Consider the following 18,046-nt stretch of genomic DNA (forward strand, 5'->3'; position numbering starts at 1 on the left):
GGATATCTTGAAATAGCTGTGGGAAGATCATTCATGTTTTTGTGACAAATGTTTAGTGATTTTTTTGTTTTGTTTTGGAAAATACAATTTATTTGATCATTTTTCATGTCGTAGGGTGTATAATGTGATCGTTGTAGCGGTTTTCCCCAGTCCGGAAAGAATTTCTCCCAAGCGAGACAAATAAAGATACTAAACTTTTAAATTCAGTAGTCAGTAATAAAAAGTGTACACGACAAAAACTCTCTTTATTTAATATTTTACAAAAATTTACACAGCCAAAATATACATGTACAAGTACTAGTGCATTGTTATACAATTAGAAACAGAAAAAACACATAAAGCCATTAACTGCTGAATTAACTGTATGACATTTTCTATTGCTTGAATAATAATTTTTGTTCCCTTAGCAGAGCTTTCACATCATCAAAAAGTGTATATCATATATGAGTTAGACACAACCCATGACCGTACTTGCAGTATGAACATTTACATATTGCTACAGCAACATAAAGTATGTGCTCAATCGATAAGAGTTCACATAAAAAATATTGACAAACAAAAAGAAAATGGTTGATTTTGTCAAACCATTTTACTCCAGAAGTCATCAAGTCACATTATGTGGCATTTAAAGATAATGTAAGGGAAATTCCCTCAATATACAATATATTTAAGTTTTTATAATGATAATAACCTTCCTGTCTCTCAAGGAACACTTGCTACAGTTGTAACCCAGTAAAAAAAAATAAAGGTATTTTGTATTGAGTTAAGTTCATAGAAAGAACAATAATTCAGAATGTGTTAAACATGTTAGCTTAAATATGTTTAAATTGTTATAAATAAGTGTTAACAAATTTTCTTACTTACAGGTACTTTAAGTAATATGGTATAATAAGTTAAAAGAATTTTGAAAAATGTACTTAAAACCATTTTATAGAAAAGTAATCTTCATCATATTTTATTTTGAAGGGCTAATGTTTGTAAGAGGAAGTGAGGTAGAACAAAGCAACTTTACTGGTCCGTGGTTGGCTGAGGGCCAGGAAGCGATAGGAGAGTAGAGTGGAGAGACAGGAAATAACGTTCAGTATATAGAAATGAGAAAGGAAAGAGATGAACCGCGCTGAAAAAACGTGACGGAGTTATTAAGAAACGAGTGTTTTTGCAGATATTTAGGCTTTCAACTCGACAGTCTGTTAATAGATATAGACTCTACACTCTTGTTTGCAGCTACTGGGATAATTTCAGACTGGAATTCACTGTACAGTAGGTGGAAAGTCAGATGTAATGCGCGCTAACGCATTAGCATTCATTAGCACAGTGAATCGACATTGAGTACTGTGAGCTAACTCGGCTAACAGAAGATGTAGCTAAGATTTCCGTCGTGGGAGCGTCCAGAGTTGAGCTTAGAGCAGAGAGATGAGCTTACACTGAGAGTTTTTGTGTCTGCGTTGGACTTTCCTGCTGTTTCCTGAATCCTGTGGACCAAGGGACTGAAGAGCTGAAGACATCTTGCCAACTGGGACTAAGGACAAGTGAAATTCCAAGAAGGTTCAAGATTTTCCCTTGGGAGTAAGGTACCAAGTTCCACTCTTCATCATCACATCAGGCCTGCAACGGGGTTTTTTTTGGGGGGGGGCGACTATATTTTAGTTAGTTATTGCCAGCTTAGTATATTGACAATCAAATATACACACTGTAAGTTAGTGTGGGCCCACATTAACTTATATAGGTTTTGTGAAACCAAAAGGCAGAAACTTTTAGCATTTTTGTGAATTTATTATTGTGTTTAATATATGTTCAAAAGTACTACTATATGTTCAAAAGTATTACTCTAAGGTGAGTGAAACTTAACATATGTTTAAACACGAGAGTGTATTAGAGTTATTATTTGTAAGTTAACGGGTTTAATAAACTCAGGGGCCCTTACCTACTTTAGAGCGGTATAACTGGGCTGCACAGTATTGGCTCAAGAAAAGACAGCAGGAATAAATTTCAAGTTTATCTCAAGAGCACCAAGATAATCAAAGCTTCCTTAAAATCGGGACAAAAATTGTCAGCAAACTCTTGTATGGAGTAGGCATTGATTAATTTCATTTATGACCCAAACATTTCTGTGCATATATGTTGGGGGTTTTTTTGACTAATGTTCTTTGATACTTCTTTTCAAGCTTCTTCAGGATGTTTGTTTTTACATTTTAAGTCTAGATTGTGTGGCTAACAGGATCCTATAAAACACTCTTGTGTATTTTTGAGTCTGATTCTCATCTCTTCCTCTTTAAGAACCAAGAAACTCAACTATTGGTTGAACAGAAATCTAAATTAAGAGCCACAAGAAGAAAAATAAATTCACTACATAAAGTTACTGCATATCTATACGTCAGTGTTGTAGTACTGGTCTCGAGACCGTTTTTAGAAGGTCTCGTCTCGGACTCAACCGTATTTGGTCTCGGGCGCTGAGGACTCGGGATTTTATTTCAAGACCAGTCAAGACCGCAACTGTGGAAATATCACTAAACTTACAGCATACTGTCCAGTTTATTTGTTAACGTGTTTGTTTTCACCGGATGCAAAACGCACCGATTAAAATCCAAGCAATAACGTGACTTACCAATTACGTGTTTCTGTTACCCCCCTCCCCACCTTTCACTCGCACGCGGCGCTCCGAGACATGCGCAGTGGTTTTCTTTGAGCGGCAGAAGATGTCTGTCTAATCGTCAGTAATAGAATTGCGCTGCATAAATCAGAAGAAATCCGATGGCAACAGCTAAATCAGCAGCGCTTCGCCTTCACAGGCGGCGGGGACTACGTCTAACTTTTTTCGTCACTTAGAAAAGAAGCTCAAAGAAAGGTAAACTCCGTTGACGTAATGTCAGCAAAGCTAGCTGTAAGATACACATAAGCATTTGTGATGAAAAAAAGTCACTCACTGAGCTGAATTATTGTGCAGAGGTGTCTACTAATGTGTCGCATATATAGGACAACACTGTATCCAAAAGTCTGCAATATAGTGATGTGACATTCACGAACAATCTGAATCTTCTGAACTTCTCTTTACTAACAAGATAGGACTGGAGTCTCCCTGAGACACGTTCTTTATTCTTGTAATGCTCTGCGTACACTGCAGTAGCTATCATTATTTTATTTAATTATATACATTGATATTTATTTAATTAGCAAATAAATGAAACACAAGAACGAAAGAGCATGCAGAGCATGCGCATTGCTCTTTGATTGTGTTCGTTCAAAGTGGCAGCTGTAATGTCTGCCATGATGGTAGACATTACAGCTTTGTGCTACCTGGCTTCATGCAGTGGGAGAGAGGGTGAGAACAGTCATGGTGAGCGCCTTGTGTTTGGTTATCGATATCGTAAGCGAAAGAAAGTGGATTGGTGCATCGCTAGTTTTACTGGCAGTACAACGTGAGGACGTTCTGTTGGTTTCCTCGTATCAACACGGCAGGACAGTGAAGGCCACACGTCAGAGTGTCCAGCCAGGCCATATACAAAGCGCTGGGGCAATCGCTTTGAGGAACTGGAAGGCTCCTGCGAGTTAGATACACAAATAAATGAGTCGATAAATATACAATTACATCAGTTCGCTGTGAATGCTTTCTTCATCCAAACATTTTCAGGTGTTTATAATCTGCACTCACACTAGAACAAGAGCGGTGTGTTTCGAATTCTTCCGAATGATTTCATTCAGCCTCACCTTTCTCTCAGACTGTAAAAGGTAAACAAAACGTTAGTTATTTTTTATTGTACTACGACATATTTTTGCCTCAAATATTTGCTAAAAACGCTCACCTTCAGCTTAAAGGCCTCAAATTGTTTGTCAGATATCTTCCAGGGAGTGCTTTGTCTCAGCTCCTCCACAGAGACGCCTTCCTGCTGCTCATCATGCAGCCTGAAGGGGGCGACGCTGTCCACAAACCTGCTCATGCTGAAAAGAGAAAGCAGAGTTCAATTTTCCTGTGAAGAACAAACACACTGCCTGAAAGTGAACACATACAGATGGAAACCTGTGAAAGTGAGTGAGTCTTATTGGAACACCGTTATGTTGGTATCTGAGACAAATGGATTTTCTCAACATTTTAAACCAACAGTTAAAGTACCAGTTCTGTAGATTATTTATTAAAAGTACATTTCACTTTTTTGTGCTTCATAAACATAAAAAAGATGCATCATTAAATTTTTCTTACCTCTTTGGATGAGGGCGTTTCTCAATGTCTGTCATGACTATAACATCACTAATGTCCAAACGAAACCTATTCAGCAGAGCTATCATCCTAAAATATATAAGATAACATCATATTCACTGCATTACACAGCATTGCACTCTAATCAATAAAACTGTGTATCGAAGTGCTCAAACAACTTGATTTCAACAAAGGGATAAATAGCAAAACATGTCTTTTCTCTTCGGAGTCTAAATCTTTCTTGGAAAACCTACTCATCGCGACCCTTCTCCATGTTTTGTTCGGCGCCGACGGTGAAAACTCGGATCTTGCATCGGCGCCAGCATTTCCTCCTGGTGATCAGGTAGGGCACCAGTAGAGTCAGACCTTAAAACAGACAAAGTGATTATAAATGGTGGCAGTTTGTACCGCTGATCTGAATAGAAGTGACGGGGACACATTTTTCTTAAAACCTGGTTTTAGGATAAAGTGATTAGCACAGTAACAGATTATTACTAAAAAATTTAAGTATTTGGTCATAAAAGCTACAATTTTTACAAGTAAACCCTTATGTTTAAGACACCTCTCACAGCTTCACTTGGAGGCAGAGGTGTTCATACAGTCAATATTTTTTATTCAAAATTACATTCTGTTCCTTTAACATCTACAAAGATTTCTATATCACAAGAATCTGAAAACTTATTAGGTAATAAGAATCATTTTTAAAAAATCATTCCTTTAAATTTTAAGTAGGGAAACGAAATGCATGTTAAATTTTTTAAGCAACAGCACAGTCTTGGTCCAACTGTAGGAAGGTTTAAAAAGCACTCTCCCAGCATCACTATGCTTTTTAGTGGATATGTTTTTCTTTTTCTGAAATGCTGTGTTGTGATGTGACACACCTTACAAAAAGTAACATTTTTGTCCAATCAGTTTACATAATTCCCCAAATATCTTCAATATGCATTTTTTGGCAAATGTAAGTCAGACTTTCTAGATCTTTTTGGTTAGATGTTTTTGCCTTTAGAAGACCCCCACTGCTACTATTCTTACTAGCCTGATCACGTCTGGAAATGTTTGCAGCCGTTTCATGTTTTTCTCGCGAGTAAAAAGAAACTAACTCTCTTTTGTCTTTAGAATAGAATAGAATAGAATAGAATTGAACTTTATTGTCATTGCACTGTCACAAGTACAAGCAACGAGATGTAGTTTGCATCTATCCAGAAGTGCTCTATGAGATATAAATATTTATTTACAGATGTACAAGACTATGTATGTATGGACTATAAGGGGTTATAGCAAAGAGATATAGATATTGTGTATAAATCTTTATCTAAATATCTAAGAATAAATTATTTTTAAATCCGACGTTCGCCCGTATTACTCACCTCCATCGTCTGCTATCCAGTAGACGTCAATGGTTTTCTTTCCCTGGTTGTTTTGAAACACTGTGTTTATCTGATCCCTGCTGCCTTCGTCAGACATGTCATCAGCTGCAAGACGAGGAAAAGCTTTAGAGGAAAGAAAAACAATCCTACAGGTACTAACACGTTTTTTTTAAATGGCTTATCGTGTGAGCAAATTTATTCATGTACGATTTTGTGTTTCTTAATTTATGGAAACACCTGAAACTGCGTTTTTTTAAAAAAAAATATTAGCAGAATATCAACAATGTTTTGCGCACATTTGTAATGGAAACGCAGCTACTGAAAATGGCAAAACCCCGCGCTGCATCGGTATCACATGACCATACAAACGCTACATTCCACTTCCCCTCCAGAGACAAGCAGCAGCAAGACAGAAATAAATATTGGCTGTTAAAATCAGTCCATTTTATTTGGCAGGTACCGATACGTTAAAATAGGACAGATATCAACCAATAACGATGTTTGTACTGATATGTCGTGGATCCCGAGAAACATCGCAAAAACTACCAAAACGGAACCTAAATTCACTTAACTTGGTGTTAAAGTCAGATAAAAATCCTTGAAATCCATGTTTGTGAACAAAGTTAATGGTTGTGTTATTGGTTTACTGCAAATGCCTGAAAAACTTTGACCTTTGCCAATAATGTGAACATGCAACGCGAGTCGCAACTTTGTGAAGAGAAGTTAAGAATCATGAAGACATTTTGATTTTTAACACGCAACAAATATTGAAACAGAGAGTATGAGAGTCAATATTTATGGTACCTAGCTGTGGTATGTGTTTACACAAAAGTCAGTAACTTGCAAGTGGAGTAACTTTTAGTTTAAGTGAAAGTGGAACAGAAAAACATGCTATGGCAGCAAGAGCTATGATTTCTTTACCGTAAACAAAGGAGGCAGAAAATGTTCTCCAAAAACAATGACTTGTAATCATATGGGATTCTCAGCATCTTCACAGTTGTTTCTTGTGTTACTTTGCATTTCGTTTCATTTTGCCACCATGTTTATTCCAGTAGAAAAGTTCAGAGCAACAGAATTTTATATTTTGGCTAACGTGCCACCTCACCCGTTTCCTCCTCGTTGGTTTGCTGGTCCGGATTGTCCACATTTTCATCGGCCTCAAAGCCCTGGTTGACTGTGGGGTTCAAACAATATGGTCAGATCCATGTTAGTTTAATTAACACTTTATGTGGTGAAGTCCAAAAGTAAAATGTTGAGTAAAAAAAACCAAAAAACCTTCAAATTCTAAATCATCAGAGATATCCAGTCCATCCATCATCCTCAAGATGCACAAACCGTAGTTAGAGTCAAACGTATCACTATAAAAAAAAAACATAATTAGAAAATCTGAAATTCTCTTTTAAATCACATACCGCAGCCCGTTTTTACCATTTATTTTACTGCTGTTAGTTCAGAAATGACATATTTTGACCCAGTTGGAAAAAAAAATCCCAATCTTACTGAATGATGGTGATGTAATCCTCGATGCTTTCCGGAGCGCTGTCCCTCCAGTTCGTCTTGAAGCCCAGAACCAGAGTGTTGGGTTTCAGTTTACCCAGACCGGACGCCTTGAAAAGATTGAAGATGAACAGTTAATATGATGAGATTTTGATTAAATATTGTTGTAGCACTTCATTTTATTTCTGGATATCTCCCACACTCACTGCAACACACACTCCAAAATAAATTTGTAGAGATTTGTACGTTTTCCACTCTTCCAGAGTCCTATTAAGTTTGAATTAGTTACTCCGATGTTTATCTTTGGTATTCTTGGATTCCTTCGGTAAACATATTGGGAAATGAATAAAATAAATCATTTTTCTTACCTGTAGCAGCTGCTTAGCTCCAGCCCTTAAGTTGTCAGCCATGAGAGAAGTGTAGAACGACCGCACCTTCCTCTTGTTCAGCCACTTAACCAGGCAGTCTGTGGCGTCCTCAGGCCGCGTCATCCTGTCCTGCTCCTAGAAAGGGCAAAAAATGAAATGAATTGATAGGAAGATTCAGTGAAGGAAAATGGGACTGAATGGCAACCAGAAATACAGCTCAACGGTTACAGTGTTGATAAAGTGTAGCTTAATGCTCGTTTTTTTTAAGGGGATTCTTAGTATATATGACCAAAAGCTGCTACCAGTATAATATCACCACAGATCATGAGGCAGATGTGCTTCGTGAAGGTGCAGACAAAGTCCACCAGTGCGGGCCGCTGGTTTGGAGGACCAGTCAGGACGAGACACTGAGGCCTGGAACAAGACGGGAGAAAGCAAAAAAAATGGGAATTGGTAAATGCTTTGGACAGAACGCCGGGCAAAAGTTTCAAATCAATTTAATTTCTTTACGTTTCAAGTCCAAGGAGCTAAGAGGGGATTTAATAAAGTGTGGACTTTATTGGGCCATTTGACCATCTTCATATTGAATGTTTTGTCTTTTTTTTATAGCCACTCCTTTAGTTTTTATGTTAATATCATATAAAATGGGATTTCTACTAAAAAGCAGACATGTTGCACCCATTTACTAAACTCTATACATTAAGGTTCCCACCCCAAAAAAGAAAACGCACACAAAATAAAATAATTTCTCGTTGTTGCTGAGAATAAACTTAAGCTGTTTTCCACATCAGGAAAAAAAGCAAAATAACTTGAAAAATGTTCCATGTTTTCCTGAATTTCAAACATTTAAAACGGTATTCTATTAAAACTAGATGATTTTGTTCCATTAACAGATTCCCTGTTTAGCTTTTTTGCTATACGAATTGACAAAATTTGGATTAAATGAGTTTTGCCATGTGCCAGGCAATGCAGAAAGATATAATTTAAAATTGGTTCATTGGTTAAAGCCTTCAGACAGAACGTGTCGGCAACGATCCAGTCACATTTACTGTAATTCTGCCACACTTTACGCTGTCTCTAGTATAGCATCGAATGAAATTATTCTGAGGGGCGTTCTTTTAATCAACGGTAAATTGCAAAAATAACTTGCTAGATATTGAAAAGTCCAGTTGTTATGGATAATTGGGCAAATATATTTACTCACAGGACTTTAAAAGAACCGCGTACAATTAAAATAAGCAAAAATATCCAGGAATTGGATGAGTAAGAACATTTTTTAAAATGAATGAACAAAGGAAGGATTATTGGGTTAATGAAAATATATTGAAAATCGACGATAATCTACTCACCTGAAATTCTTCACATGATCCTCCACTCCGGTCAGAGAGACAGAGGAAGACAAAGCGATGTTGTATGTGCCTGCCTGGATCGATGAACCCCAGTTTATCTCTGTGGAAAGGGAAACGGTGGCTTAGCAAGAGCAAATGCAGCAAAACGTTTTCTGCTCGCTTCCAATTCAACGTCACTCAGCTGAACTGAGCTCAGGTTCAACGAGCTGCACCCACTCGGTTTGTTGTAGTTGACGTATCCGAAGAGGAAGATGATGATGCACCAGGTGACTAGAGCGGCCCACCAGGTGAACAGGAACATCAGCACCACACATATGACCGCTCCAAACAGAGCCGTCCATTTGCTGTAGTAGTGGAAGGACGGTCTCCAGCCTGAAAGAGTCGACAAATAAGACGTGTTTTCCCGCGTTATCTGCCTTAAATGTGGGGCTAAAAGTTTGTCTAAAATGACCATCTCGTCATTTTAGACCTTTTTGATATTTTGATACTTTTTGATATTTCTCTCTGAGAAGGGTTGAAGATCATGTTTGTCCAATCTGCTATGTGAACTGAGATGCTAAACCAGCTGACTCATACGGAGTATAAAGAGGCAGAACTTTAGGTAGTTACCTGCAGAGTTGGGTAGTAACTAGTTACTTTCACTTGAATAACTTTTTTTAAAAAGTACTTTTAGGTGTATTTTTACTATGCTAACTTTTACTTGACTTATTTTATTATGAAGTATTTCTACTCTTGATTAAAATTTCTGGAATTTCTTCCCACTGCATGAAAAACAAACATGTTTTAACCATAAATTCACCAGACACACACCTGCAGTTTTTGTTAAAATTTCATAAGTTTTCTATTGAAAGAAACTGATTTGGAACTAATTTCTTTTGCCTGACTTTATTTTTTGTTACTTATATGAATTCTTGTTATTTTTGTCTTTAAGATACCAACATTTCCACTTAACCTTATATTTTGGTCGATCTTATGTAATTTTTTAGTCACTCAGTTCTTGAGAAGACTTTTTGTGAAATACTTTTTTACTCTTATGTGAGTAATTTCTTAGACAGCTACTTTTTACATTTACTTGAGTTAAAATATGTTGACCTCTCCTTGGGCTGCCACCTTATCGTGGTGGAGGGGTTTGAGTGCCCCAATGATCCTAGCAGCTTTGCTGTCTTGGGCTTTATGCCCCTGGTAGGGTCACCAAAGGCAGACAGGTCCTATGCGAGGGACCAGACAAAGCGCAGCCTGAAGACCCCAATGATGATTAAATACATTGGACTTGGCGTTCCCTCGCCTGGACGCGGGTCACCGGGGCCCCACTCTGGAGCCAGGCCTGGAGGGGGGGCACGACGGCGAGCGTCTGGTGGCCGGGCTTTTTCCCATGGAGCCCGGCCGGGCTTAGCCCGAGAAGGAAACATGGGCCCCCACTCCCATGGGCCCAACACCCGTAAGAGGGGCCAAAGGGGTCGGGTGCATTGTGTGATGGGTAGCAGCCAAGGGAGGGGACCCTGGCGGTCCGATCCTCGGTTGCGGAAGCTGGCTCTTGGGACGTGGAATTATCCTTAACCTATACATTATGGGTATCTGTTATTTGCCCTACTATGTCAAGGTAGGGCTAATTTCAGACATTAGCAACAGCAATTATTTAATAAAAAATTTTAGACTATGATATTACCTGCAAACAGATTAATTTAAATTTTTTTAAAAAAGTTAAGTGACTTACCAGGGGAATTAGTGATGGATGCATGAAAACAACTGAAGTTAATCAGGCAATAGGAGCAAAGGAAGAAATTAGAGATGAGGGGAGCGATGGTGTTAAGCTCCGCTGTATTGCCACATGGGGGGCAAAAAGAGAAAATGTAAATTTACATCGTTAACCTGTGTAAAATATGAATAATCATTTGCAAAAATATCACATCTCACACACCAATAAGGATGAAGGCTATAGCAATAAGGTAGCAGAGAATATAAGCTCGAAGTGGCTCGTTGTTTTTCCCATAACCTTTCGCAAAGAAAATGATGTACGGGTATATTTGGTCCTTGCACAGACACTGGAAAACAAAGAGAGGAAATAATTTTTTTTCCAATGATTACACACAATTTAGTATAAGATCCCGTTTAGGACAAAAACTAGGTTTTGTCTCTCACACACTACTAAAGACTCATACACACACACAAAATACTAAAATTGCGCATATACACTATTAAAATAGTTAGAGCCGGAGTACGCAGCGTTAGAGCCCTAAGTGAACCTCCGAGACCTTGAGAAGGGAGCGGTAGAGAACAGCTGCCCGAAATTGGCGTTCATAAATCAGATCAACCTTGAGCTAAACGGCGCTTGCTCCATGGAGCACCAATATCCAAGTTGAAGGTAACTTCACTGTGGTATCAACGCAATCTGATCTCCAAATTATGCCCCGCCTCTTCCGTGACAACTCTCACACATTCAAAAAATGAGTCTCTCACACAGACAATTACGAATCTCATCCCCATTCATTCATTCATTCATTCAGCCTAGTGTTAGTTCTCACACACACACACACACACACAACATTTTCGTCCTATTATTCAGAATAGTATGTCTGTATGCTTTGTGTGTGATATTTTAGAAGTGTATATGTGCAATTTTAATCTTGTGTGTACGAGAAAGAAAAAACAATACATGCATGTGCAATATTTTATTAGTTTATATATGCAGTCTTAGTCTTTCATGTATGAGTGTGAGAGAAAAATTGTATGCGTGTGTGATATTTTAATAGTGTCTATGCGCAATTTTAGTATTTTGTGTGTGTATGACTCTTTAGTAGTGTGTGTGAGAGACTAAACATAGTTTTTATCTTAAATGGCCCCTCATAATTTAGTGTTATAAGTCAATACTTTTATAGCAGGATGTTGTCTCACCTGAAAGATTTTGGGTGCAGAGACAAGAAAACCCAGGGCGGAAGATAAACTGGCAGCAAAGACACCTGCAGTGATGAGGTAGTAGAAACCGGAGACTTGCCCCAGAACCTGTTTGGAATATTTGAGTAAAATCAACAGATCATTTTGTACAGCCACCCTCAAAGATTGTAAATGACACTTAAGTGAAACAGTCGAGACTATCTGAGCCCAACAATAAGTTTATTGATACCTTGACGCTGTTGGCGAGTCCATATTGACAGGTCTGCGACTGGCTACAGTCTGTGAAGTTCCAACCCAAGTCACACGCCAGTCCCACGCAACCGTCCGTGTTGTTTCCCGTCAGGATGTGACTTTTATTCCCAGAGGCATCCCGCACTACACATGACCCTGGAAAAAAATAAATACTCCAAGTCTGAGCTGAGCTTTCTGGTATTTCTTATCACTTTTTTGGGAAAACTACCATTTCTTTACTACATGGGCGCTAAACCGGAAAATTACCTCTTGCATTTTCATATTGTTCAACCATTTTAATGACAGTCAGTATTGGCAAACACTAACTTCAGCAAGCTCAAAGATATACTGAGCCAATCAATAATTAGACAAGGCGAAGGTAGGAATGTGATAAAAGTAACCCACCGACAGTTACTGTTATCCCCAGGTAGCTGATTGTTGTCCAAAAAATAGCCATCAATGTACCCTTTGGGATAGCTATTGTAGGGTCCTGCGAACAGAAAGATGATCATCACCTTGCTCCTTGTTGCTCAATGTCTTTTCTTCATCCTTAATGAGATTCAAACCTTTAGATCTCCAGAGATGTTGGCCCCGGACATAATGCCAATGGCAGCAGGAAAGAAAATGGCGAACATCTGGAAAAAACTGCCTTGAGGACCTCGCCAGTCTGATGAGAGGTTCTCGACAAAAATATCGCCTGTAGAGAGCGTTAACAAAGAGTCAGCAGCTGCGTTTCCAATTGCGTCGTCGAATGAAGTGTTTGGTGGGAAAGAGAAGAGGTTTTTTTTTTTTTTTTTTTACCCCTCCAAGGGTGAACAGAAAATGGATGGATGGAGGGGGTCTTTTTTTGTGGGCTCTAGTGTCCCTTATACGACAGTAGGCTGACAGGAAACTGGGAAGGAGAGGGGGGAAGACATGCGGCAAATATCGTCGGGTCCAGGAGTCGAACCCACGACGGCCGCGTCGAGGACTCAAGGCCTCCAAATATGGGTCGCGCTAACCACTACGCCACCACGGCACGCCCAGAGAAGAGTTCTTTACCTCGGTATCCGAAGATGCCGATAGCCTGCTTATCAACGTTTGGAGGGATTACGGTGCCAACAAAGTAGTTTGCGAAGGACACCAAAAGCACTAAGAAGAACAAAATCTGGGCCTGAAAGCAACACAAAACAAGTTATTTAAAAACAATGATTAAGTCAAAGACCATTTCATGAACTAAGCAAAACAGTGTTGCTTTTTAGCACAAAATTTCTCACGGATAAGCTCACCTTGGACTCCCACTCCATTCCAGCCAGAGAAATCATAAGAAGAATCGTGACTGTGATTACGCCCACAATGCGGACGTCATAGACTGAATCCACCATGACGACACCAAATTCCTAAAATGAGTGACATGCTATGCAACACATTGGGTTTTAATATGAAAGGCATAATATGATGAAAACATTTATGGAAATACTTACTTGTATGTGTTTAAATCATTTTTACAAAATATATGCATGAAAAACTTCACAGACATTTTTTTTGCCATACACTAAAATCACCTTAAAACATACTCACTAAACTTATCAGTATGATTTTGTTTCTCTCTTTGAATAAAACAAGATGAGATGAAACGGATCCACCTACATGCATCAAATCACGAACCACTTCTGCAAAACCAACAGTGTTCAGCGCACAGGCCAGCGCGTTTGCAAAGGAGAACACCATTCCAATCGGTCCTCCGATTTCAGGACCCAGCGTACGGGAGATCATGAAATACGCACCGCCTGCAAAATGTTTTACACACACACACACAAAAAGGACTATTTTTATGAAAGGGTAACAAAAGAATACTCTAATAATAAAACACGGATTACAGCAATAAGATTTGCTTTGCCTCTCAAATTGTTCATATCCTATCAACTTAGTTTTTAATGTGTTTTAGTTTGTGATTGAAACACACAAAATAGTGTAGAACTGTGAACTGAGAAGAAAGTTAAAGATTAGATTTTTTTTTTCTGGTAACAAAAATCTGTCTTGTCCATGTTTTATCAGAATGTTTAGCCATGGATTCTACTTTTGAACATCACTTGACACTTGACCATATTAACACATGGACATGTTTGATTGATTCAGGCCATTCTATCATAGCTCTGGCTGTGTCCAAGCACCAGCGGCGTGAACAGATGTTTTGGGGTCGGGGGCTCAAGTGGAAAGAAAAGGCACCTTGTAGGAACAATGGAACTGCTGGCAGATTTTTAAATGCACCTCCTGCACTAATTTCTAAATCCCACAACAAATGTGAGCAAAACTTTGTTGATATTCCACTAATGTTGAATGTTTCTATTAAATATGAAATACAGTTAAAATCACATGAATAGGTTTGGTCATGCGATAAGTCGTTAAACAACATACGCCTCAGCACAGTGCAAAAAATTTCTTTATGTAAAAAGTGTTGTTTTTTTGTTTTTTTTTAATTAGTGTTTACATTGGGGAAATCTATTTTCGGAATTTGCTCTAATTTCAGGTCAGTGGAAACGCAGCCATTGCCAATTTATATCAACTTACACACGAAAATGAGTATTTTTGTCTTTGTCTTATCTTTCATTAACAGTAAAAGCAAGTTGTTAGAATAAAACGGAGAAAGGATCTTTGCAAGGCAATTCTTAAGCATTTTTGTCTTTCATTGCTTTATTGTAGAACAAATTTCATTAATTAATAAAAGTGTCTTTGTTTTCTCTATTTACACAGATACATTTTGTGTATCATGTCATTGTTCCCATCATGTTTCTCTGCTGATTACAAAAATTTCAAGTGTCCACTAATGTCAGGCAATAAAGTGATGTATAATTTGTTTGTACTGATGACCCAAGCTACATATTTCCCATCATTTTTAATTTACAATAATGCAAATACATTTTTACATTTTATTACTTTGGATGGACTCACCTGATTTCACCCTCCCATTGGTGGCAATAGCAGAGATGGACAGCGCAGTAATAGAGGTCACCACCACAGACATCAGGATAATTACACAAGTCAACACTGTCATCGGAGGAATATATATATTTGTTAGTCATAATTATAACTCATTTCTGTATTTTATTTTCTTCTTGAACATGTTCAGAAAATAACTTAGCAAATCCGTTGCTGTTTTGATATTTTTTTCTTTTCTTTCTTTCCTTTCCAAGACGTTTACGTCAAATCAAGTATGCAAATCATTACAAACACAATTCATTCACAGTTTTAAAAAGCACCATTTTACCACATTGTGTTTGGGTTTTCTGCCCTACATTTGTTTTAACTCTTACATTTTCAAATACAACAATGAAAGATTTTGGAGAAACGTCCAGATTCATTTACCTGTGATAACATGGAGAGTTCCAGTAATATCAGTGGTAAAATAAAAAAAATAAAAATAAAAATCAATATTTTCTCAAGATAAGAAGAAAGAAATTCAGTGTGGTGCGTGCTAGAACATCAAATAAACTTAGTTCCAAAAACCCAAAGGGTCTGACTCACCAACGCCTGCCTGAGACGTGATCCATGACAGACGCAAGAACAAGATAACCCCCCAAATATTCAGCATGCAGCGGACCTGTTACCAAAGACCAATGAAAACAGCCGTCGACATTTGTACAGTGACCAGGTGAGTATGCTGATAGTTTAGCTGCCAATTCAGAAATGTGATTTTTTTATTATTATTTTTTTTTAATGAATGTTGCATGTTTAACATTTCCGTTACCCGCATTAAATTCAGTATGAAAAACAAAATCTCACCATGACGCCGATTATCCAGCCAAATCTAACTGGAGTTTTGCCCTTAGCACCTTCAGACTCTTCGTTTTCCATATCTGGTCCCGGCAGGCTGCCTGAGTCGGAGGCGGACGCTCCGTCCATTCCGATCTCCACAACCTTTGATGCAACGGAAAGAACTGGTGAAACTAAACCATCTGATGGCCTTAAATGGTCAAATAATTTGTTTAAAGGGGCAATGTTAGGTGTTTAACAGGAACATCAAATTATTTTATAGCACAAAATGTTACCTTCAGTTGTTATAAAAATGCTCCGTGTATCAAATGTGACTTAAAAGAAATTTAACACCTTAAAATCTGTCCTCTGTCTCTTTAAGAAAGTTCTTCTCTTTCCAACAATTCAGTAAGTCATCAGAACATGGCTCCTCTATTAAACCTTTAACAGCATTTTTACCAGCGTTGCACTGAGTTGTAGCTCCTATAATGAGCTTAAGTGATCAATTGCCTCTGGCTAGTCTGAAGGAGCTGAGTGGGGGAGTCACGTAGAGGACTGCTTTGTGAGGTGGAAGCTTGGAAAATTCAGCTCCAAGGAGGAGCTGCGCCTCGAAGGCGGAGCTAGGTCCACCCAGACATTTTGGACATCTGAATGGTTGCCATGGGAGACTCAAGGCAACGCTATAAGTATGATTTTGATTACAATATGATGTAAAGCTTAAAAAAGTACATTTTACATAATACTGTTGCAGTCTGAATAATACATTTTTAATACATATTTATCACATTTCATTTAAAGGGGCTAAATGTCATCAGTTACACTCCTTATGTTTTCCCATATGCTGCCACTGATGTTATAAAGAAATCGAGTGCACATAGCAGAGAAACGCATTAATAACAATTAGCCAAAAGGCATGAACTAAAGGACAAACGTACCTCAGGTGTCTTGCGCAGGGTTTCAAGAGACGGCCTGCTCTTTATCATCTGGCGTGGCAAAGAGTTGGCGTAATGATCCAGCTGAGGCACCAGGTCCATGGTGCTGTAGACGGAGGACCTGCGCAGATCTGCCCTGGAGCCGCGACGCTCTGCTGTACTGCATGACAAGACGCAGAAGCATGTTTATCAAACTGTAGCTTTTGTTTGATATCTTCCAGCTCCATTTTTGCTGCTTGTTGAAAGTGCAGGGTGAGTGAAGAGCAAATCTTCTAGGATGCATGACTGATGGGAGCGGCGCAGGGCAAGGCTAAATATGCATTAGTGGTGCAAAGCTCTGGGCTTGTTACAGTCTGTTAAAAGTCCACAAGTTTTTTTTTTTTAACATTGTAAACTACCTGCTCCTGTAAACTATAAACGGTAGATTAAGACAACTTTATATTGGGCATTCTCATTCTTAACACTCTATCAAAGCCCGGTTCTGACCCAAACTCACCATCAAGCATATCATTTCAGCCCAACCCGGCCCTAATTTTGGGCTGGGTTAGAGGATCAGGCTGATATCCACTTTAGAAGGTATTTTACTTTTATTCTGGGATTGATAGTCTGTATTGCCCTCTGACTTTGAAGAGAATAATTATAATATCATTGTCACAAATTACTGTGGTATTTAGCAAAAACATCGATGTTTCCCACCAGACCTCAACCAATAACAGTCCGGTTGGATTTTATGTCAGATGGTGAGAAAACTCTTAATGACGGCACCAACCTGGACTCATCGGAGACGACGATGGTGGGAGGGATTTGAAGCCCATTGCCTCCGTTTACGGTGCTGCCATTAAAGTGGTGTGAGGAGTACCTGGGAGGTCCCTCCTCATTGGTGGAGAAGTGCACACCCTGGGTCTGTACGTTACGTTTGGACGCAAACTGCCTCATCAGTGCGTCCTTGTTCTTCCTGTGGAGTGATAGTCATTTGACTAGAATTCACTAAATTAACAAATTAACTTTTTTATTTATTTTTATCAGCATGCTAGACTTTCTGACCAAAATCATGATTAATGAGAGTAAAAAAACACCTTAAAGGTTCGCTGCAAATTTTGCTGATTTTCTAAGAATGTACATAGAATTTTGTAATGCCACAAAATAAACAATATGGAACAGATATTGATATTTTATTTTGTTTTAAATCTTTTTGACATCATATATGAAGAGTCCATATTGCACATAGTGTAGTTTTCATTTTCTGACTGTACATTGACTAAGTGCACAAAAGAAGTGAAATTTGTATATGCTTCATGATATATTATTTTGGTGTGAACTCCCCTAGCAACGTGATGTTTCACTCGCACCATACTTGGTAATAACAATATGACAAATTCTGGCAAATACAATTTCACATGCAAAAATTCTTCCAGTTTAAGACATTATGAAATCTGAAGTCTCTCCCAAATGAGAAGCAAAGAACAAATATTAATCCATATTCCAA

The 18,046-nt window shown here is 38.4% G+C and overlaps 1 protein-coding gene across 1 annotated transcript; it reads right to left on the bottom strand.

Moving 5' to 3' along the window:
- Nucleotides 1-242: 242 nt before the first annotated feature.
- Nucleotides 243-17,596, bottom strand: LOC114157242 (solute carrier family 12 member 3-like). Its single transcript, XM_028038108.1, has 27 exons — nucleotides 17,330-17,596; nucleotides 16,564-16,720; nucleotides 15,659-15,793; nucleotides 15,401-15,476; nucleotides 14,828-14,923; nucleotides 13,526-13,665; nucleotides 13,165-13,275; nucleotides 12,938-13,049; nucleotides 12,463-12,593; nucleotides 12,302-12,386; nucleotides 11,895-12,052; nucleotides 11,666-11,773; nucleotides 10,692-10,815; nucleotides 10,488-10,589; nucleotides 8,990-9,145; nucleotides 8,774-8,873; nucleotides 7,727-7,838; nucleotides 7,425-7,559; nucleotides 7,060-7,166; nucleotides 6,835-6,917; nucleotides 6,665-6,733; nucleotides 5,560-5,682; nucleotides 4,447-4,558; nucleotides 4,196-4,282; nucleotides 3,801-3,936; nucleotides 3,650-3,717; nucleotides 243-3,539 (listed from the first exon to the last, which is right to left on the bottom strand). The coding sequence occupies exons 1-27, from the start codon at nucleotides 17,494-17,496 to the stop codon at nucleotides 3,401-3,403; spliced, it is 3,129 nt and encodes a 1,042-aa protein (XP_027893909.1). The 5' UTR covers nucleotides 17,497-17,596; the 3' UTR covers nucleotides 243-3,400.
- Between the last annotated feature and the right edge of the window lie 450 nt (nucleotides 17,597-18,046).

The sequence above is a fragment of the Xiphophorus couchianus genome, chromosome 14, assembly GCF_001444195.1.
Source record: "Xiphophorus couchianus chromosome 14, X_couchianus-1.0, whole genome shotgun sequence".
NCBI classification, from domain to species: domain Eukaryota; kingdom Metazoa; phylum Chordata; class Actinopteri; order Cyprinodontiformes; family Poeciliidae; genus Xiphophorus; species Xiphophorus couchianus.

Bases quoted from the DNA above. Each gene is read 5' to 3' on its own strand.
- LOC114157242 (XM_028038108.1), bottom strand. From the start codon at position 17,496: ATGAGGCAGTTTGCGTCCAAACGTAACGTACAGACCCAGGGTGTGCAC. The intron at 12,594-12,937 runs GTAAAGAACTCT...CGCTCTCTACAG, and splicing joins CGGCATCTTCGGATACCGAG to GCGATATTTTTGTCGAGAAC. The intron at 4,559-5,559 runs GTGAGTAATACG...GTCTGTTTTAAG, and splicing joins CTGGATAGCAGACGATGGAG to GTCTGACTCTACTGGTGCCC.